General features: G+C 33.5%; 1 protein-coding gene and 1 long non-coding RNA gene across 2 annotated transcripts in view; one reads left to right on the top strand and one right to left on the bottom strand.

Moving 5' to 3' along the window:
• Nucleotides 1–3,513, bottom strand: part of LOC125752224 (uncharacterized) — a 54,995-nt gene extending 51,482 nt beyond the window's left edge. The window contains exon 1 of the long non-coding RNA XR_007401202.1: nucleotides 3,415–3,513. This is a non-coding gene — a long non-coding RNA (uncharacterized LOC125752224). The remainder of the gene's footprint in view (nucleotides 1–3,414) is intronic.
• The window catches only part of EYS (eyes shut homolog), a 1,522,493-nt gene that overhangs the window by 369,495 nt on the left and 1,130,622 nt on the right, over nucleotides 1–22,376 (top strand). The window contains exon 10 of the mRNA XM_025419151.3: nucleotides 13,702–13,815. Within this exon, the coding sequence (XP_025274936.3) occupies nucleotides 13,702–13,815 (114 nt within the window). The remainder of the gene's footprint in view (nucleotides 1–13,701; nucleotides 13,816–22,376) is intronic.

Below are 22,376 nucleotides of genomic sequence, written 5' to 3'. Positions count from 1 at the left end.
TCTGTTAGTGTCCCCGGGAGCCCGAGGGCATCCCCGCCCTCCTGGGTCCTGCTCCACCTCCCCGCGAGCCCCTTTCCACCCGGGAAGGTCGGTGCAGCTCCTGCGTCCTCCGGGACGGGGCTCTCCTGTCCTGGGGACACTCGCCCCGGCCTCAGCCCGGCTCCTCGCGGGGCCCCTCCCCCTTGGAGGCCTTTGTTCCTTTATTTCTTTTTCCCCGTCTTCCTACCTTGATAGAAGCGCGAACTCTTCTCACTGTAGCATTTCAGCTGTTCTCTCTTTAAATCTCAGGCCGAATTCGAGATTTTCAGGATGATTTGAAGGTTATCTAGGTAATTTGTTGGGGACAGGTGACTTGGGGACCCTACTCTTCTGCCGTCTTGCCCCTCTCCCTCCTGTTCTGGGATCTTACATACTCACTTTTCAGCTTTCAGTTACAGGCCCTGGTATACAATTTCTCCAGTTTACCTCATAGACTCTATAACAGTTCAAAACTATATAATACCATAGAAGGAATAGAGGGAAAGTAAATTCCTGCTGTTATGGGTAAATATATTACTATTAATCCTGTTGGATTTGTGTGTTTTTGAACCAAGAAATAGCATTTTTGTCATGTCTCAGTTTTAACTTACGTGTAGTAAGAACACATCCATCCAACAGAGAATCAAAATATTAAATTTAGTAATGATAATATCTTGAGGAATATAGCTTTGTATGGAGTCCAAATAGGTATATCCAGTTGCAGAACAGAGTACTGAGGTTGCTACCTCCTGTCCTGTCAGTGAGCATCTCTCCTGCAAGTTGGACTTTTGAAAGATTAGCTCCACTTACCCTAGAATCTTTGAACCAAGGCTGTTTTCCACAGGCTGGTAACTCAAAGCACCATTTTGGGGGAGATATAATAGAAGAGACAAAGAGACCAAAAATTTTAAGGCAAGGTTCCTCTAAGTAGAAATGAGGAATGGAAGAGAAAAGATATTTCCTTTAACTGTGGGTCTCTACCTCATTTAAATCCATCATTGGTGGAAGTATTGATTTTCTCCTAGGCTTTTAGATCACATTTCTTGGCCATCAACGTTGATCTGGGTCATAAATGATAGAGCTACAGTCTCAACTTGATTTGCAATTAAAAGACCCTTTCCCCTACCTTCCTGGCCAGACTGTACTCTATTATCTCCAGAAGTACAGAAGCAGTACTGAATGCCTTAACTCCCTCTTTTCTGCTCAAGAGGAAACCTAACATACTATGCTACATGGTGAGATCTGTTTATAATAAATGTAGATTTTTTTAAAAAAGTATTATTAATCATACACAAAGCCAAATACACATAAAAAGGAATTTGATACTAATAAAAAATATTCAGTAGGATAAACAGCAACTCCAGCCTCCAGACTAATAACTAACGAGTAGATTAATAATGCTTCCATTAATAATAGAATTAAAAGTCATTTATGTATAACTTCAGAAAAATAATATTCTAAAATAAATGAATTAAGTTCTTATGCTAAATTTTACCAAGACTCTCAGATTAAAAAAAAAAAAATGAGTTTAGTATGTTAGGAACCTAAAGAAGTACAAAATGTCTGGAAACTAAGTAAACAAGAAAGAAGTAGTATGAGTTGTTGGCTGAAAAGTTGTTAGGGGCCACATCATAAAAGGCAAAGAAATTTGATTTTATCTGAAGTGCTGTCAGAAGCTGTCATACTGGATTTATATATCATAATTATATTCTATTTTTTAAAAAATACTCTGGATGTGAATGCAGACTACAGTAAAGTGAGGTGAATATTTAATATTACAGTTAAAATAATTGGTATTCTCACTTGGGAGGGAGATAATTATGATAGACTTGGACGTTAGTAATTGTGATAGAGGTAAGGAGACAGATTTGAGATATTTTTAGAGGTAAGTTGCCAGGACTTGCTGGTAAATTCAGTGAAAGTAAAGAGGAATAAATAACTCAGGTTTTGCAGTTTATCATAGTTAATAAGGAAGAATGAAGATAGAGCTCCTTAGTTTTGTTTTGCCCACTTTGAATTTGAGATGCCTAAAAGATATTCAGGTGATGTCAATTGATACTTAACAGGTTGCTAAATCTTTGAGTTCCAATTAGAAATGGAGATTTTGCTTGGGAGTCTGTTATGTAGAAAATGTGGTATTTTTGATGTTTTCTATAAATCATTTAATAGTTTTACTTAGGTAAACTGGCAAGAGTAGGTAGAAAAATGTATGTTTAAATGAAAGAATGAATAAATAAAAAATGATAGCAGCAATCACTAGACAGGAGAAGAAACAGAAAAATTTTAGTATTTAGGCAAATCACAAAAGATAAGGAGTATGAAGAAATTGAAGAGACAGAGTAATGAAAGCATAGAATGTCTGAGATACTATGTATGAAACAGGAATCTGATTTTTAGGATTTCTTTTTGATCACTGGATCACTCCTGCCTTATGGTTTCCATGAAGAGAAACCTATCACAGTCTGATTTAGCTTAGATGGAACAAACAAATGAAGAGACTGGGCTGAAGAAAATATCAAGAAAAGATCAAAAGCTAGCTAAACATAGAAAAGGAAAACTAATTTGAATCTGTGTGAGTTTTAGCCAGAATTGAAATACAGACCAGGAAATATATGAGGAAAGAAAATTAAGATTATCTAGAAATTAACATCTAAAACTTATTTTAAAATAAGATATAGAATGCTTGATTATTCAGTTTGTATATCCTAAAACTCACAAACTAAAAGATGAACAGATACTATTTTTATTAGATATATTCAAACTTGTTATGCTTAATAATTTATTTGTCAAACAAGTAGAGACTTTATTACTGCTCACTGAATCAAATTAGAAATCTCATTTAAATTCCATCTACATTTTGGCAATGAAAGCTCTAAAGTCATATATATGCACACCTTAAATGCAGCTTATTGTTGTCAAATCATGCGGAACATAATCAGAAATTGAAAAGAATAAATCATAAATTTTATTTCTGACAAACTTGATATTCGTCATATCATTTGGAATTTAGTCTTTTGTTAATAAATTGTCTTACACAGGATTGGAAATGATTATCTGTCCTTTGAAGATACAATCCCATAGTCATTTTTGTGCATTCAGTCACTGATAATTTTTGATTCATTTACCAAATATTTTTTGAGCATCATTATGTGTCAGTAGCTATTTCAAGTGCCATAAATGCCAGAATATATATATATATATATTTTATATATAAACATAGATAACATATATAAACATATATAAGCATAGATTTATAAACATATATAAGATATATATAAGATATATAAACATATATAACATATATATAAACATAGATTTTTAAGGAAGAGACAGATACATAAGCAACTACCTACGGAGGAAGGTATAAATAATACAGAAGATGGAAATGGCCTGTACCTGGAAAAAATAGGCAGAGGCTCCTGAGATGACTTTTCATCAAAGTTTTAAAAAGGAGCTTAGCTGGGATGCCTGGGTGGCGCAGCCGTTGGGCGCCTGCCTTCAGCTCAGGTCATGATCCCGAGATTCGGGATCGAATCCCGCATCAGGCTCCCTGTTAGGAGCCTCCTTCTCCCTCTGCCTGTGTCTTTGCCTCTCTCTCTCTCAGAGTGTGTCTCTCATGAGAAAATAAATAAATCTTTAAAAAAAGGAACGAGGCAAAATCACAGGCATTTAAAAAGTTGTTGGTATTGCTTGGAGGAGAAGGTGCATGAAAAGAAGGTCAGGATAAGAAAGATACTGCCTAGAAGGTAAGCCAGGTACAAGTTTTGATATTTCTGTAGACTATACCAGGAGCTTTTTACTTACTATACTGGGAGCTTTCTACTTTATTCTCTAAGTCTGAACTCAGACTAGAGCACTATACCCTAGGGGACTGTGTAAGGTTTAGTGAAAGTCACAAGAGTAACTGAAGCATCATCTTGTCAAGTTTCCATACAAATTTATATATACTGTGTTATAGAATGATCTATATCTTAATAAGTATTAAATATGGTTGTAAAATTCAAGATTTGCATGAATTTTAAAACTAAAGTGTCAAATTTGAAAAAAAAAAAAAAAGAAGAAGAAGAAGAAGAAGTAGAAGCAGCAGCAGCAGCAGCCACAGCAGCCTTGCAGCCTTACTGGTAGGTATACTGTCAGACACCTGGGATGTTCTGAGATGAAAAATCTCCTGTCTTCATGATTTAGCACTACATTAATGATGAGCTTCAAAATATGCGTAACGGGTGGGGATCAGTCGGAGACTGAAACTCCATCGAATTTGTCTTTTAGAAATATAGGCTGGTAACAGCATAGCATTCAGCTTGATTAGGGATAACAGGGGTCAGAGAGCTCAGAGACATGTTTAGGAATCATAACCTGAGGGAGGATGTGTTGTTCTCATTCACTAAGTGTGGAGATGAGGTGGACTCTTGTTTCTCAGACTTAACCAGAACGTGAGGAGTGTCATGTTAAGAATATGAATTAATATTTTATTATTTCCTTCTACTCTTTGGGAATTCCAGGGTTGTAGGAATTTTCATACCAGTATCGTATCAGCCACAAGACACAGGACTAATAAGGCCAACACAGCCTTCAGGTTTCTCATAATTTGACCAAAGACAGTCTTCTTCCTGACTTCTTGCCTTTCTTCTCACTCTATTGCTCTACAGAATCCAAGTGGCTTAACCAGAGAGCCCCTTTTCTTAGAGCACTTCATCCAAGTGGTAAAAATGCCTCCTGTGCTGAAGACTGAGAAAGTTTACTTTTCTTTTGGGAGGCCAATTAGTAGAAAATACAGCCTATGATCATAGGCCATAGCTCTTAAAAACCCTCTCATCATTTGTGACAGTGTAGCCACGCTCAGAGTGAGTTCTGACTTATTTTCTCCATGATAATAGTCTTGGATCAAGTTTTTCTTGCTTGGTTAACTTTGCTGAAACTTTTGCTTTGACAATACGCTTTCAGTTTCCATAAAATTACATCACCCTGTTCTGAGTATTTGTGTAACTCAATTATTTGCTGAAACAAACAATCAAAAAACATTTGATTTTATAGTGAAAGCAACATATCAGCTCCCCAGTATATATTAATATAATCTAAAACTTATTTTTAGCCAATGTTTATTGGACTGGAGGAAAAAATACCTTTTAGGGAAGATCTAAATTTACCTGCGCCCTTAGATATCCCATAATCCATTTATAAATATAGTTAAAAAGAAATATTGTTAAATATTGTTAAAATATTTATAAATATTGTTAAAAAGAAACTAGTACTAAATTCCTATGGAGTAATTTTTACTCGTTTGAACTTTAGTGTGCATAAAAACCAGATTATATTGATGCAAACTTTAAGAAACAGCTATATGAAACTCATCTTGTGTCACCTGCAAAGATGTCTTAGAGAAGTTACCCATACCCTCTCTAAGAAGACCTTCTAGAGACATTTCTTTCTGGCTTTGGGATTAAGAGCAATTACTCTTCCTCTGGAATCAATAATGCATTGTTACAAAATGAGCACTGCTAATGGTGTAACTGGTCACCAGCTTTTCTTCCACACTGTGTGCTAGTAATATTTGGATCAAGTTAGTGGCCCTTCTGAAATCCTTTTTAGCCGTCTTCTTGAATTCCTTTTATAAACCCACATCTGCAATAAATTCACAAAACTCAAAAGAGCAAATAACATTTTTGAATGAGCAAATAAGGCCTAACAGAAAAAAAAATAAGGAACTGTTTAAAAATGCTTGTCTCTATTTAGCAGACCTGAAGGTAGAGAATCTGTTGTTTTTTATTGAAAGTTGTTTTGATTTTATTTACCATGTTCAATGCTCAACTTGTTTTTGTTTGTTTTTAAATAAATACTGTAACAATTTCAATAACATTTTGTGAAAATATCTCCTCTCTCATGAAATACTTGAATGTAAATGTATAAGTTTATATAAGGTTAGTGTGAAACTCATAAAAATAACTAGTTCTTTGACTATCACTAGGTAAGCTAGGATACGTGGTTCTCAATTTTATAATCACTACAACACAGAAGTTAAACCTCAGTTTTCTTGAAATATAAAGTTTTCCTTATTTCTTTATTTCTTTATTTCTTTCTTCTATATTTTCTTTATATTTCTTGAAATATAAAGTTTTCAGTGTTATATTCAGCCATGATTGCTATAACATCATTCTGCAAATTATTCAATTATGCAAAAGAGATTTTGTAGCTAATTGTAAAAAACCTATTTTAGTATATTTTGAAGTTAATTTATAATCATTACCTCTACTTGATTAAGATATTTGAATAAGATAATAGTGGTTTCTATAAAAATAAGGAATTATATAGAGCAGAAATATGGACTTAACAAGAGAAAAATAAATTCCTTTAGAAAAAGTTGAAAGCTGATAAATTGTAAAATATGCTTATCAATCTCTTGCAAATTTGAAATATATATACAACATATATATATGCGTATTGTGATATATTTTATATTTGTGTATATATATGAGTATATATATATATTTGCATATACTTATATAATCAAACTGAGAGCCTGAAGGTGGTATTTTATTCAACTCTGTTATAGATACTATAGCTTATATGCCAAAACAGAGCATGATTTCCCATTTTGCAAAATAAAAGATTGCTTCTTTTAACTGTGAAAAAATGTTTTATTGAGTTTCTGTGCATCTCTCTCTTCCTATGATTTTAGAAACAAGTGATTTTTCAGACAAAAGTTTAAAGTAATGGTCTCTAAAATTATCTATTTTAGTTTATGGTTTACATATCTCCAGATCAAACCAGCTGTGTCACAATTACACAGTGTTTACAATCTTTACATCTACTTACTTCTGTAGTCCCTATAACAACCTTAGAAAGTGGGTACTGTTCTTATCTCTATTTTAAAGGTGTGGGATTTAGATAAATAGAGGGTATATTAAGTTGCTTATGTCTCTCATCTGGTAAGTGACAGCTATAATTCAAATCCAAGCAATCGCTGTTAGATTTCTTATTCTTTATACTTTATTCATTTTAATGTAATCTCTCACTCTAGAACCACCCCATATATTTCTGGCTATTTATACCCATAGACTAATTCATTTGATTACCAAAAGACATGTGGCTTTCCCCTCATAGCCTCTTCTGGATCTCTCTATAAAAATGTTGCCTATTGTAATGTCTCCTGCCAAGGACCTTGAGTCCCTGAAATTTCTGTGAAGGAGCCTTTTCAAAGTTCATTCCGAAAAGCTGAGACAGGAGCTCCAAAGCAAATCAGTCTGGGTTCCCTAAATCATACCACTAATCCATTTACCTATCTGCCCACTTCTTTGCGTGTACCAGTCAGGCCTGTCCTTAAGAAGATTTGAGACAACTAAAATAGAATATAGAAACTTAGTCCCTAGGTGCCTGGGTGGCTCAGCGGTTGAGCATCTGCCTTCGGCTCAGGGCGTGATCCTGGGGTACTGGGATCAGATCCCACATTGGACTCCTTAAGTGGAGCCTGCTTCTCCCTCTGCCTGTCTCGCCTCTCTCTCTCTCTCTCTGACTCTCATGAATAAATAAAATCTTAAAAAAAAAAAAAAGAAACTTAGTCTCAATGTCAAAGCTAGAGGGAACAAAGTGTGGGTTTATAAAAGGAATTCAAGAATATGGCTAAAAGGCCATATCTTAAGGATTTTAGATGGACCACTAACTTGATCCTCTTAGAGAGGATATGGGTAACTTCTCTAAGACATCTTTGCAGGTGACACAAGATGAGTTTCATATAGCTGTTTCTTAAAGTTTGCATCAATATAATCTGTTTTTTTTTAAGGTTTTAATTTATTTATTTATTTATGATAGTCACACAGAGAGAGAGAGAGAGAGAGGCAGAGACATAGGCAGAGGGAGAAGCAGGCTCCAAGCACCAGGAGCCCGACGTGGGATTCGATCCCGGGTCTCCAGGATCACGCCCTGGGCCAAAGGCAGGCGCCAAACCGCTGCGCCACCCAGGGATCCCTATAATCTGGTTTTTATGCACACTAAAGTTCAAACGAGTAAAAATTACTCCATAGGAATTTAGTACTTGTTTCTTTTTAACTATATTTATAAATGGACTGTGGGATATTTAAGGGATAGAAGTGGGAACCTAGAAATATAATTAAAACCCAACTTCATGTTATGCAACAGAGGCCAATGATTTGGCAACAAAGTTAAATTTTATGGGATTAGTGTTTCAGTGGATGCTAGAGGATTCTGGTTATCATATGTAATTTCTATTAATCTGTTTTAGAGTTCTGAGACTTTCTTTAGTCATCTAATACCTACTATTAAGCCCAGTTAGAAAATTTTCATTTCAGTTATTTCAATTTTCAAGTATAGAATTTATTTATTTATGTATTTATTTTTTTATAGAATTTATTTTTAATTGTTTATTTTATAGTTCTTCTCTATTGGAATTTCATACTTGCTATGAACTTTTCATCATATTTTAATCTTTAAATACAGTGTTCTTTAATTATCTGAACCTATTTCTTAATAGGCTTTCTTAATATTGGACAAAATAGAGTGTAAGACAAGAAATGTTATGAGACAGCAAAATTTCATGATGACAAAAGGATCAATACATCAGAAATACATGACAACTATAAGTATATGCATTATCTATCAACAAAACTCCAATATGCACTAACCAAAAATGAAATTTCAAAAGAGAAATACATTAATTAAGAGGTATTGGAGATTTCAATAACTTCAGCATAATAACCAAAAGAACAGCTACATGAAAAATCAGTAAATATATGGAAGAGAGAACATTAACCAACAGGTCCAACTGACATTTATAGAAAACTCCACCCACCTACAGCCGAATGAGAGAATATGTATTCCTTTTAAAGACACATAGAAAATCCTCCACATGGACAATATATTAGGTTTAAGAAGATCACAATGGAATTAACTAAAAACTCCAGAAAGGCATTTGGGAAATTAAACTACATCTAAATAACACAAAAAAATATGACAGGAGATATTTGTTTTTTTGTTTTGTTTTGTTTTGTTTTGTTTTAAGATTTTAAAGACAGGGAGAGGGAGAAGCAGGCTCCCTGCAAGGAGCCCAATGCTGAACTCGATCCCAGGACCCCAGCATCATGTCCTGAGCTGAAGGCAGACGCTCAACCACTGACCCACTCAGGTGTCCCAACAGGAGATATTTGAAAAAAATTTTTGAGTGGAATGGAAATGAATACAGAAAATCAAAATGTATGCTACAAAAGTGTTTAAAGTGTATGGCTTTCAATGTTTATATTAGAAAAAAGTACCTAAAGTCAGTCATCTAAGCTTATACCTCGACAAGCTTGAAAAGAAAAGAAATTAAATCCATAGGAAATTGATGAGAAAAACAACTTAGAAATCAGTAAAGTAGAAAACAGAAAACAATATGGGGAATCAACCACTCAAAAATCTGGTTTTTTGAAAAGATTATAGAATTGATAAATCTTTAGTTAGACTAAGAAAAGAGAGACAGAGACACATACATACACTTTATCAATACCAGGAATGAAAGGGGGACATCATTACAATATTACAGAAACTTTAAAAGATCATAGGAAATATTATGAACAACGTCACGCCAACAGATTAGAAATCATAGAAGAAATACAAAATTTCTGTCTCCTCTTGCCCTCTATGTACAGGGGCCAATTTGCAAGCTAACAGTAACTTAAAGAATCTAGGAATTGAGAAGGTTTAATCTGTTTGTTTGTTTTTTTTTTAAGGAATTTCAGAAAGGACTCAAATATATATAACGGACTGTTTCTCAAGGAAAGGCATCAGAGATACTCAATTTGGTTAACATTATACAATCATATATAAACAGTCATGCATGTGTTTAATTTTAAGGAAATAATGTAAATTTTGAACTCTTCTAGGTTCACTGAGAGGAGAATAAAGCCACAGTTGTAGTTACATCAAAACAAAAACAGAAAGAGTAAATACCTAGTTGACAACATTAGGTGCTGTGTTGATTTTTTGCAGACAAGTTGAAAATCTTATATATTCTGAACATAATCTTAGACTTAGCTGCAATGTGTATCAGTGACACATTTATAATGAAGTGAATATTTTGCTTGTTTCTAAATAATAACTGTGAGATTGAGATAGATGAGTGTCTAAGTGATGCCTGTGCAAATGGGGGCACTTGTGTTGATCTTTACAGAATCTTTAACTGCCTGTGTCAGAATGGATTTCAAGGTAGGCACACATGCTAACCAAAACTATGATACCTGAAGGTTAATTTGAGGTGGAAGTAACTCCTTATTTTTAGAAGATACAATTCATCTAGCAGACATGGATATTAATTTATTTTTCCACTAGAACAGATTGATATATAATATCTGTTTAGATTATTTTACAATATCTTCACATAATCACAGAAATAGGTATATTTTGTGTTGAATGAATATTTTGCTTTGTAAATAAACCAGTTTTTTTTAATATTTATCAACTGAAATCCATTGCACTTATATTTATTATGATTTTTTAAGACTTACCTATTTTATTTGAGAGAGAGATCAAGCATGCACATGTGAGTGGGGAAAGAGGCAGAGGGAGAAGAAGAGAGAATCTTTGGCAGACTTGGTGCTGAGCATGGAGGCAGAGGCCACAGGGCTAGATTTCATGACCTCGAGATCATGACCTGAGCTGAAACGGAGAGTCAGGCACTTATCCGACTTCACCATCCAGGCACCACCCTCATTACATTTATACTTAAAACTTTTAATATTTCTTTTTATACCACATTCCATTCTGTTACTCTGGTAACTCTTACGGTAGCCCTTGTCATTATATATTTACTTATTTTGATAAAGAGCTTGTTTATGTTTTTAAATATTTATGTTTTTTTGTTGTTGTTTTTGTTTTTGTTTTGTTTTGTTTTTTACATTAAGAGGAAACTTCAGTAATAGACCTTTGTTTTCCAACATTGGAAAAAGTAGTAAGACCCTTAATACTTTATATGCAAGCAAGTACTCTCAAATACTATCATTTTGAGCTGAAATGTTGTCCAAAATCTAACTTCCAAAGACTGTTCCTAATTCTAATTCTATGTGAATGATTCAAAAATAAAGCCCTGCATAATCTTTAAGCAGTAAGAAAGTCAAATTTGTTTTGAAAACCATGAATGAAACAACTAATTTTTTCCTATTAAATCTGAGAAACTGGTTTTATTTGTTTAACTTTAAGAATGAACATCTTCAAGGGCACCTGGGTGGCTCAGCTGGTTGGGTGTCTGACTTCCACTCCAGTTGTAATCCCAGGGTCCTAGGATAGAGCGCAGTGTCTGGCTCCTACTCAAGGAAAGCCTGCTTCTCCATTTTTTTTTTTTTTGTCCCTCCCCCTCTTCATGCTTTCTCTCTTTCTCTCTCTCTCACTTGCTCTCTATCTCAAATAAAATCTTTAAAACAGGGATGACTGGGAGGCTCAGCAGTTGAGCCTTTGCCTTCAGCCCAGGGTGTAATCCTGGAGTCCCAGGATAGAGTCCCACATGGAGCTTCCCTGTCAGGAGCCTGCTTCTCCCTCTGCCTGTGTCTCTACCTCTCTCTGTGTCTCTCATGAATAAATAAATCTTAAAAAAAATATATAAAAATAAAAAAATTTTAAAAATCTTTAAAATAAGAAAAAGAATTATCATCTTCAGATATTGTGTGGTCACCTATTAAAACTTAATGTACTATTTATCATCAATAAAAACTCAAGATACTTTCTTTTTTTTTTTTTTTAATTGTATTTATTTTGCTATGCGAGACACAGAGAGAGAGGCAGAGACACAGGCAGAGGGAGAAGCAGGTTCCATGCAGGGAGCCCCACGTGGGACTCGATCCTGGGTCTCCAGGATCACGCCCTGGACTGAAGGCAGCGCTAAACCGCTGAGCCACTCAGGAATGCCCACGAAGATACTTTCTTAAAATTGTATGATGCAGAGCAAAAAACAATTTCTATTGGAGAAGTGAATTTTGGCATATGCCCAACTATAAGGAACAAACCAAGGTTTTTAAATGTGCCACTTTTTTTCCTACAAAGTTGATTCATAAGGAAAATTACCAAATGAATAAATTTAAGGTTTAAACAAAGGTATTTATTCACACATATTATTATTTTTAATTTTCACTTTTTCCTCATTTTAACTTGATGTTCTTTTTTTTTTAAAGATTATTTATTTATTTATTCATGAGAGACACACATTGAGAGAGAGAGGCAGAGACACAGGCAGAGGGAGAAGCAGGCTCCATGCAGGGAGCCTGACGTGGGACTCGATCCTGGGTCTCCAGGATCAGGCCCTGGGCTGAAGATGGCGCTAAACCGCTGAGCCACCCGGGCTGCCGTAACTTAATATTCTGTCATATTTTCACTTAATATTTTGTCAATGATAATAATACAAATGCATTTTCTATTTAGTTAGATATGCTTTTCCCCATTTAGATATCTATTATATTAATTTTTCTCCAGCCCAGATTCATTTCACCATTTTAGAGAAAAACATTTAAGAATATTAGAAATATATCTATTCATCTAATTTGTGGATACCATGTGTTTTATGTCAATGCCAATTTTTCTATTCTTGTTTAAAATTGGCAAAAAAAAATACCTATCAAAATTCTTAAGAATCAATTCAGTGTCAGTTTAGGCTATATTTTCAACTCTTTGCAAATTAACAAACAATCCAAGTGACATAACATAACATAAAAGTCAGTTTTAGCAACACAGCTCTAAGTGGAACATCAATGGAAAATCTGCACTGCAGAACTAGTTAAAAGAAAATATTAAGAGGTATCTAGCTGGCTCAGTCATAGAGCATACGACTCTTGATCTCAGGGTTGTGAGTTTGAGTCCCACATTGGGCATAGAGATTACTTTTTAAAAAAGGAAAAGAGGGGTACCTGGATGGCTCAGTGATTAAGCATCTGCCTTTGGCTCAGGTTGTGATCCCAGGGTCCTGGGATGGAGTCTGGCATCAGGCTTCCCAGAGGAAGCCTGTTTTTCCCTCTGCCTATGTCTCTGCCTCTCATTGTGTGTGTCTCATGAATAAATAAAATCTTTTTAAAAAAAGGAAAGGAAAAAATAAAATGTGAAAAATATATAGTTAATGAATACTTATGGTTTATTTTCTTTCCATATAGACTTGCTTTGTGAAAATAATAAAAAGAAATGTGATTCATCCCCCTGCCTTCATAGCACTACATCTACAGAGTTCATGGATAAATTCAAATGTTTGTGTCCCACTGGCTTTATTGGTAAGTAGCATTTGGCAACTGTGCCTTATAAAAAACATTTAGCCCTGGTGAACATACATCAGGATGCTATTGATTCACTAGTATTTCCTTTTTGTTCCTTTTTTATTTCCCTTAGACTAACATTTGATTTGCATCTCAATAACTTGAAATATCTATTCTGTCTCTAGACTCCAAAGCAGAACATAAATTATTTCACATGTAAGGAGACTTTGAAGTCCTACCGATTCAGAGGAAATTAGTCTGCATTTAGTAATTCTAAGAGAAGTTGTTGCAGTTTGTAGTAAGGTGACATGAATTGATTTTGACACTAATATATGTGGCATTTTTATTTGAGGAGTTTAGTCTCAGATATCACTCCAAAAGGAGTAAAAGATTTGGACAAATTTAAGAATTATAACCTGGCACCTGGTTGCCTTATTAAAACTTAATGTTTTTTATTATTTTTTCAAAGGTTCAAGATGTGAAATAGATGGAGATTTGTGTGTTTCACATCCATGCAAGAATGGAGCTACCTGCATTGACCAACCTGGTAATTACTTCTGCCATTGTGTGGCTCCATTTAAAGGTAATGAACACCAAGGGAAAAGGAAAAGCAAACATAATTAACTTTAAAAAGTATTTCTGTCTCTTATCTGAACTCATTTCAGTCTTCCAAAAACATTATTAGTCCTTCATTTGCTTAAAGTCAGCTTCTAAAGTGACCGAGTTATCCCTTTGGCAGAAACTAGAGTGAAATAAGCTTTGTTTATACATCCACTAAAACAGAGGAGTTTCTTGTTTTTCTATTGGAAAGGCCACCGATACAGCCAAATGATAAAATGAAAAGTAAGGAATTTATTACCAGTTTATAGAATTATATTTTAAGTATTTTTTCTACTAATTCAATTTCTCATGAAACTGTTAGATTCTTTCTTTCTTTCTTTCTTTCTTTCTTTCTTTCTTTCTTTCTTTCTTTCTTACTAAACTAAATATTGTTTGTAAATCATTGTGCAAACTAGTGTATAAAAAGTAAATCACTGGATACTTCCTTGGACTTCGGTATCTTTTTTCTGAGGTATGGAATTTAAATTAGCCGGGGTTCGCCGGAGAAGCAGAACCAATGGGAGATATATCTATTTATCTGTATCTATGTATTATAGCAATTCATTATGAGGAATTGGCTCACACAGTCATGGAGGTTGCAAGTTTCATGTTCTGCTATTTGCAATCCAGAAACCCAGGAGAGCCAGTGATGTAATTCTAGTCTTGAATCAAAAGGCAAGAACCAGAGGAGTGGATAGTATAAAGCTCAGTTCAAGGACTGGAGAAAACCCACACCTCAACTCAGCAGATAGGCAGAAAAGTAGCACATCCTCCCTTTCTTTAGTTTTTGTGCTACTCAGGACCTCAATGGATTGACTGATGCCTGCCCAGTTTGGGAACTGCAATCTACTTTACTGAATCTACTGATTCAAATACTAATATTGTCAGGAAACACCCTCACAGACACACTTGGAAATGATGTTTAATCTGAGCACCCTGTGGCCCAGATTGCCACATAAAATTAACCATTGCATTGTTCAACTAAATACAATCAATCTAGATTTTGTAAATATTGTATCTAATTTTTCTTAGATCTTCCTATAATTATTAATGAAAAAATATGACTGCTGACAAATTTCAAATATTTTGTATCTATATAAACTCACTGAATTATAGTTCTCTTATCTATTAAATGGAGATATGAATATACTTACTTCTTTGTTTTGAATATAGTAAGAAATATTCCATTGCCTACCAGAAATTAATAATAATCAACTTTAAATAATTTTCTTATATATAAAGACACACTAACATATAGCACATATATAACATATATGTTAGTATATATGTATATGTACATATATATGTATGTATATATACACCATGAAATAGGCACTATTTGCAAATGTTTGATTAGGTATGACTTAGTACATATTTATTTTATTATACATCTTTAAAGGTACATAGAAAATTACTAAGCAATCCCAGTAATGTTAAAAAAATAGATTTCATTTGAAAAATGACAAGTTTGACCATTACCTGGACCTTAGTTTCTTATACCATTCTTCAATAAAAGAATTGAGAGTTCTTTAGAGATCCAGCTGATTCTAGGACTAAAACACAGAATATACAAATGAGTGTGGAAAGTCTTATAATGCCAGAAAGCAATGAGGTACTCAACAAAATGATGAGAGTATGTCCAAGGGACACATGAGCCCACTGCCAAAGCTAGAGTAATTTGAGCAAGAAAATAAAGAAGTAACGAATTATTACTCAAAATATAAAATAAATACCCATGAGTCCAAACTGAGAAAAATCAATGATTGATAAATAAATGCATGAGAATCATAGATACATCTTTTATACAAAATAATTCCAAATAATTTATGAAGATACTTTGCACTCAAGGAGATAGAACATAACTTCCCACCTCTTAAGTTTGGGCTACGCTTAGTGACTGTCTTCCAAAGTGCACATCTTGGAAATGGGGGTTTGGAGAGAGTAACTTTACAGTGGAGAAACCTGACAAACACTGCCTAACACAAATGACCAAAGTTAACATCAACAGTGCTGAATCATATTAAGAGCATAGACATTTGATTCGAAGTAATGAAAATGACACTTTATCATAGTGATTTTTTCTTAAAAACACATTACCCCAGTCTAATCATGATAAAGTCATCAAACATATCCCAATTCTACAGAATACCTAACTAGTACTCCTTGAAACTATCAAGGTCATGGAAAGCAAGGGAAGTTTGTGCAAAAGATTTTTAGTTAAATATAGTAATAATTATTTATTTTTTGCTATTGTCATCATTGCCAAAGGAAATAGATCCAAAAAGTATTCCTAAGACTGATGTCTCTGGGTTTACTGCCTATTTTTCTTGTAAGAATTTTGTGGTTTCATGTCTTAAGTTAAAGTCTCTGAGTTTACTTTTGTATATCGTGTAAGAAAGTGTTCCAATATTTTTTTAAAGATTTTGTTTATTCATGAGAGACACAGAGAGAGAGAGAGAGGCAGAAACACAGGCAGAGGGAGAAGCAGGCTCCCCACAGGGAGCCCAACATGGTACTGGATCCTGGGTCTTCAGGATCAGGCCCTGGGCTGAAGGCAGCACTAAACCACTGAGCCATCCGGGCTGCCTGAAAGTGATCCAATTTGATTATTTTGTGTGTAGCTGGTCAGTTTTCCTGAAGGAACTCATCAACAGAATGAAAAGACTGCCTACTGAATGGGAGAAGTTATTTGCAAATGATATATTTCAAAAGGAGTTAATATCCAAAATATATAAAAAACTCACACAGCTCAACACCAAGAAAACAAAAACATGCAGTTAAAAAAATGGGCAGAGGACCTGAATAGTCAGACACTTTTCCAAAAAAGACACACAGATGACCAATAGACATATAAATAGATGCTCAATATCACTGATCATCAGGGAAAGGCAAATCAAAACCACAATGAGACATCACTTACTCCTGTCAGATTGGCTAGTATCAAACAGATAAGAAATAAAAAGTGTTGGCAAGGATGTGGAGAAAAGTGAGCCCTTGTTCACTGTTGATGAAAGTGTAAATTGGTACAGTCTCTATGGAAAACAGTATGGAAGTTCTTCGGAAAGTTAAGAATAAAACTACCATATGATCCATCAATTCCACTTCTGGGTATTTATCCAAAGAAAATGAAAACACTAATGCAAAGATGTATATACACCCCTATGTTCATTGCAGAATTACTTACTATAGCCAAGTTACAGAAGCATCATAAGTGTTCATCAATAAATGAAGGGATAGGGTGATCCCTGGGTAGTGCAGCGGTTTGGCGCCTGCCTTTGGCCCAGGGCGCGATCCTGGAGACCCGGGATCGAATCCCACGTGCTCCCGGTGCATGGAGCCTGCTTCTCCCTCTGCCTATGTCTCTGCCTCTCTCTCTCTCTGTGTGACTATAATAAATAAATAAATAAATAAATAAATAAATAAATAAATAAATAAATTTTTAAAAAAGGAAAAAATAAATGAAGGGATAAAGATGTGGTATACAGCAGAGGGCATATAATAATTGTAGTAACTCTATAGTGACACATGGTCATTACACCTATCGAGGTGAGCATTTCATAATGTAAACAAACATTGAATCACTATGTTGTATGCCTGAAACTAAGGTAATATCATATGTCAAGTATACTTCCAGGAAAAAAAACAAAATACAAGGAAAATCTGAGAAATTTTCAAAGCCAAAGGAGCCTGAAGAAACATGAGTACTAGTAGCTTGTGGTATCCTGCATTGTATCCTGGAAAAGAAAAGCCACTAGTTTAAGACTAAGGAAATCCTAGGGTATCTGTCTGAATCTCCCTTTCAAGCATCCAACTCTTGATTTCAGCTCAGGTCATAGTCTCCATAGTCTACATCCATGAGATAGAGCCTCATGTCTGGGCTCTGTGCTCAGCAGGGAGTCTGCTTGAATTTTTCTCTCTCTCTGTTCCTATCCTTACTCTGACTCTCAAATAAGTAAATTAAAAAAAATAAAAGACTAAGAAAATTCAAATAAAATATGGATTTTGGTTAATAATAGTGTATCAATATTGGCTAATTTGGTGTGACAAAAGTTCTGCACTAACATCAGATTATTAGTAATAGTGGAAACTGGTTGCAGAGTATACAATACCCTCTGAACTATCTTTGTAATTGTTCAGTAAATTTAAAACTATTCTAAAACAAAAAAGTTTAATTAAAAAGTAAATGATCACAAATAAATAATTTCTGATTCAAAATAACTTATACTTAAAGAAAACAGAAAATATGTAAAACAATCATTTTAGGTCATCATAAATGTTTTACCTTTTCATATACTAAATATTGTAGTCCACTAATTATAACAAAGGAAAATTTCTTTCTTTTTTTTTTTGAAAAATTCTTTAGTTAATCGTAATGCCATAGATTCGTAAAACAAATAAAATGCTTAATGGGTTTTCACACCAAGACATGAATAAAATATAAAAGCAAAAACAAAGTTAAAATGATATAAAATGGATGTTCCTAATAATGCATATAGTATTTTTTCTGGAAATAATGGCATGTAATGAAATTTATACTACTAGAGATACACTATACAATCAAACACACATTTTTGACAATTTTTAACTCATTTTATATTATTATACTTCTGTCTGCTAGAAAATTTGTCTTGTGTAGCAGAACCTAATTGCTTATTCCTCTTTTTACTTTGCTTCTGGCATAAGCCCAATTATCTTCCATATATTTGGGACCGTGTGAATTAATCCCAACCGATAGAAAATTGATCAAATTTTTTTTTTGATCAAATTTTTAATCTTGTACTCTGGTCCATAAAAACTGTTCTATAAATATTTTGTTCCCTTTATTCTTCTCCACTCTTGTTGGAAGTGAGATATCTAAAAAACTAGAGGAAAGAAGAACGAGAAGATTGAAAAGCATGGGTCCCTAAATCTCCCAAGTAGAAATATGTCCATGGGTCAGAAATACTCCGATTGTACTGAGTGAACAAAAAGACATGAAAGTTTTTATTGTGGTAAGCCATTAAAATTAGAAGTGCTTTTTTTTTTCTTTGCAGCAACTAACATTTTTCCTAAAATTTACCCCTTTAGTGCTCATAAACACTTCCTTGAAAATTTCATGGAATTGATTTTTAAAATGCCATAAATAAATATATTTTTTGGAAAACATGTCTGTTTAATACAGTTATGGATCATTTCTACAGGAAATATATATATATATGCATATATATATAATTTTTTCTTTTAAATTTGTAATTTTTTACTTTCTAATTAAGTATAAGATTGTTAGCAATTTTGCAATGTTCCAAAAAGAAATAAAAATAATATACAAAGGGCAGCCCTGGTGGCCCAGCGGTTTAGCACCACCTTAAGCCCAGGATGTGATCCTGGTGACCAGGGATCGAGTCCAACATCGGGCTCCCTGCATGGAGCCTGCTTCTCCCTCTGCCTGTGTCTCTGCCTCTCTCTCTCTCTCTCTGTCTGTCATGAATAAATAAATAAAATCTTTTTAAAAAAATACAGAAAAAGGAAACTTCAGCAAAATACACTAAAAATCATAAGATTAAATTTAAAAAAATATTTAGGTGATTTATTAATTCAGTAAGGTTAGTTATTTTGTATTGAGTAGACAATTTAACAAACTATGTCCCAGGTAGGAAAATCCAGGCCCTTCCCTATTTTGTATATTTCACAAACATCACTACACTCATTAAGTTGTGTACTGTTGATGGCTGTTTCAGCTGCAACTGAGTGTATTTGCTCTCTGCCGGCAAAACCTAAATTATTTATTGCTTGGCCCTTTCAGAAAACATTTGCTGACCCTTGGTGTAGAAAATGATCAAACAATAACCTATTTTATAAGCTAGTTGTTGTGGCTATCTGTTGGCATAGTCCAAGTTTTATTTATTGGTCTTTATCTACACTAATATATATACTTTATTAAAGTATATAGAAAATCTTGCTCTTTATAGGAAATGTAAATTCTGCTCTACTATATTAGGGTAATATCCTGATTTTCATTTTCAGTAAAATTGATGCCAGAAAAATAATATACATGTTTGGGAATTTATAAATTACAAACCTCCCTTTTTTGGAAAATATAAAGAATATGTACAGTTACTGTATATCAAATATGTGGATTTGTAATAATACTTTGAGTGTTTAAGAATATACCCTGGTTAAAACATTTGCCACCTGTAGAAGTTATATTTCATTGCTAGTTATAACTTACTAAAGCATACACTAGAGAAATAAATTTATCCAAAAAGTAGATTGTGATTACATAGTCTACTTATGGGAACAATAGAAATAATTAGAAAAATCTTTGTATAATTATTCTGGAGAGCTGAATAATGCAGTGTTTTTATGCATGTTAGTTTCTAGCATTATAATTATAGATGCTCCACAAATAGCATATATTTCACACGTTATTAATGCTATATATCTCTTTTGAAATCTGTAGAATCTCTTTCTTCAATTTTTAAAAGAACAAATAAATATGGATAATAAGTTCCTTAATACAACAATTCTTTTTCCATGAGGTGTTCATCCACTAGAGTTGCTAGTGGTTAGTTTTGAATTTAATCTAGGCTCTCCTCCAAGTTCTAGTCTTAGGAACAAACTTAGAAAATAAATATCAAAGATGCATTTCCTTCAGAAAGAAGGGATATTATTATTTTGTTTTCTGTTTGCTATGAACTGAATTTTTCTTCAGCAATGAACAGTGTTTTAGTAAATACAAATTGGTTTTCATCTTCTCTAATAGAGGTAATTTTTATGATTTCTGTCAAGAAAACCAAATGCTTTTCATGTAAGAAAGCAAGATATGGACTAGATGCATGTTCTACATTTTAGATACCACAATTTTATATTTTAATTAAACAAGAGGATACAAATCAGTCATTCACAATGAGCACTGTTGTCATTAACCAGTCTGCTGCCACAGTCAATCATTGCTTACTGGAGCACCCTCTAGTAAAGCCCTCTATACACAGCACTTCCAAAAAGAGTTCAGTAATAATAATTGATCTTGCTGTGCAAAATGTACCAAGTGTTGGTTTTTCATGTTTCCATGTGTGGATTAAATTGTAATAAATAATGCCTCAAAGTATAAATTTTCTATGTATGAGACAAAAAGAAAATTACTAATTATGCACATACATACACACACATATCTAGGATTAAATATACTTCTCTTCCCTCCAAAACTATATGCAATTGTGCATGAGTCCCTGTTCTTTAAATTCTAGTTATTACTCTTTATTTAAAGAATATAATCATATATGTTGACTAACTAGAATTTAAGTAAGAACTTGAAATTAAAAAAAGAAAATCTAAATAATAAAACTAAAAAAGTACAGGGAGAGGAAAAAAAATATATGTATAATCAGTGCCAACTGATACTATAGCCCTTACCCAATCAGCAATTTTAAATTCTAAAAGTTACAACCACAAAATATAATTGGAGTAAAGAAAAGATGATGATAACCACCTATAATGAAAAATGCTGCTGGCAGAAAATTGCTGCTGCCAAGACTGTCTTTGCCAGTAAAGCACTAAAAAGGTAGTCCATTGCAGAACTTGGAGTGTTTTCTTAGTAGCTGAAGAAGACCACAACTCTCAAAGTGCCTATTACACATTAGTGACACTTTGAGCTATATTAAGTTAATGTAATTGTCTATAGAAAAGTATGATTGATAAATCCAAAATCCTAAGTGGATATTTATTAGTAACTAATAAAATTGTTGATGATTGTATAATTCATAAAATGCACTATTTTCATATTGAATTTCATTAAATGAAGGAATCCTGGGAGAAAATAGGTTTGCATATATCATTGTTAAAGCAATAGTCTGTATTTTTAACATGTTTTGGTGATGAAAATTAAGTTGTTACCCTTTTCTTCTAAAATATAAAGGTTTCCAATATCTAATACAGAGAAGACCAGGCTTTGCTGTAAATTACTGTTTGTTTCTCAAGAAAATAAATGTTTAAACTAATAAGAATGTTATTTTAATAAGGCTACATATGTGCAAGTAGAATAGAAATATTGTTTGAGCAAATGTCTTATCTGCTAAAGCTTTAATGACACATGTCCCTAAATATGTAGCAATTAAGATAAAAGAGCAGAAATGGTAATTAGCCATTAAACATGTTTGCAAAAGAAAGTAAACATAGAAGAAAGGAAACTCAGCAAAATAAAAATGCCTAAGTGTGTTGAAAACTAGAATAATAATGCTGTTTTCTGGATAGGACACTCTGTTATGGGAACTTATAATTAGAAAGCAGACTTAAGTACATATTTTTAAGTGCTTTTGAAGTGAAAAAGACTAGAGTACAGATAATGGAGCAATTAGTTTTTCAGCCCTCACAGGCCATATCTCAGTCATTCTGGGTTTGAGCTACAATGGGGAGCTACAGATGCTGTAATTAAATGCTCCAGTCTAGTCAGTCTATAGCTATACTAAACATTCTTGGAGGACAAAATATTTTGGCTGGAAAATTTCTTCAACTCAACTACAGATCGGTTGAGTATATTAACAAAAATAGATTTGATTTAATTCACTT

This window comes from Canis lupus, chromosome 12, assembly GCF_003254725.2.
Source record: "Canis lupus dingo isolate Sandy chromosome 12, ASM325472v2, whole genome shotgun sequence".
In the NCBI taxonomy this organism is placed as follows: Eukaryota; Metazoa; Chordata; class Mammalia; order Carnivora; family Canidae; genus Canis; species Canis lupus.
Note: the sequence above shows the minus strand (reverse complement) of the source record. Positions and strands in the feature narration are given on the sequence as shown.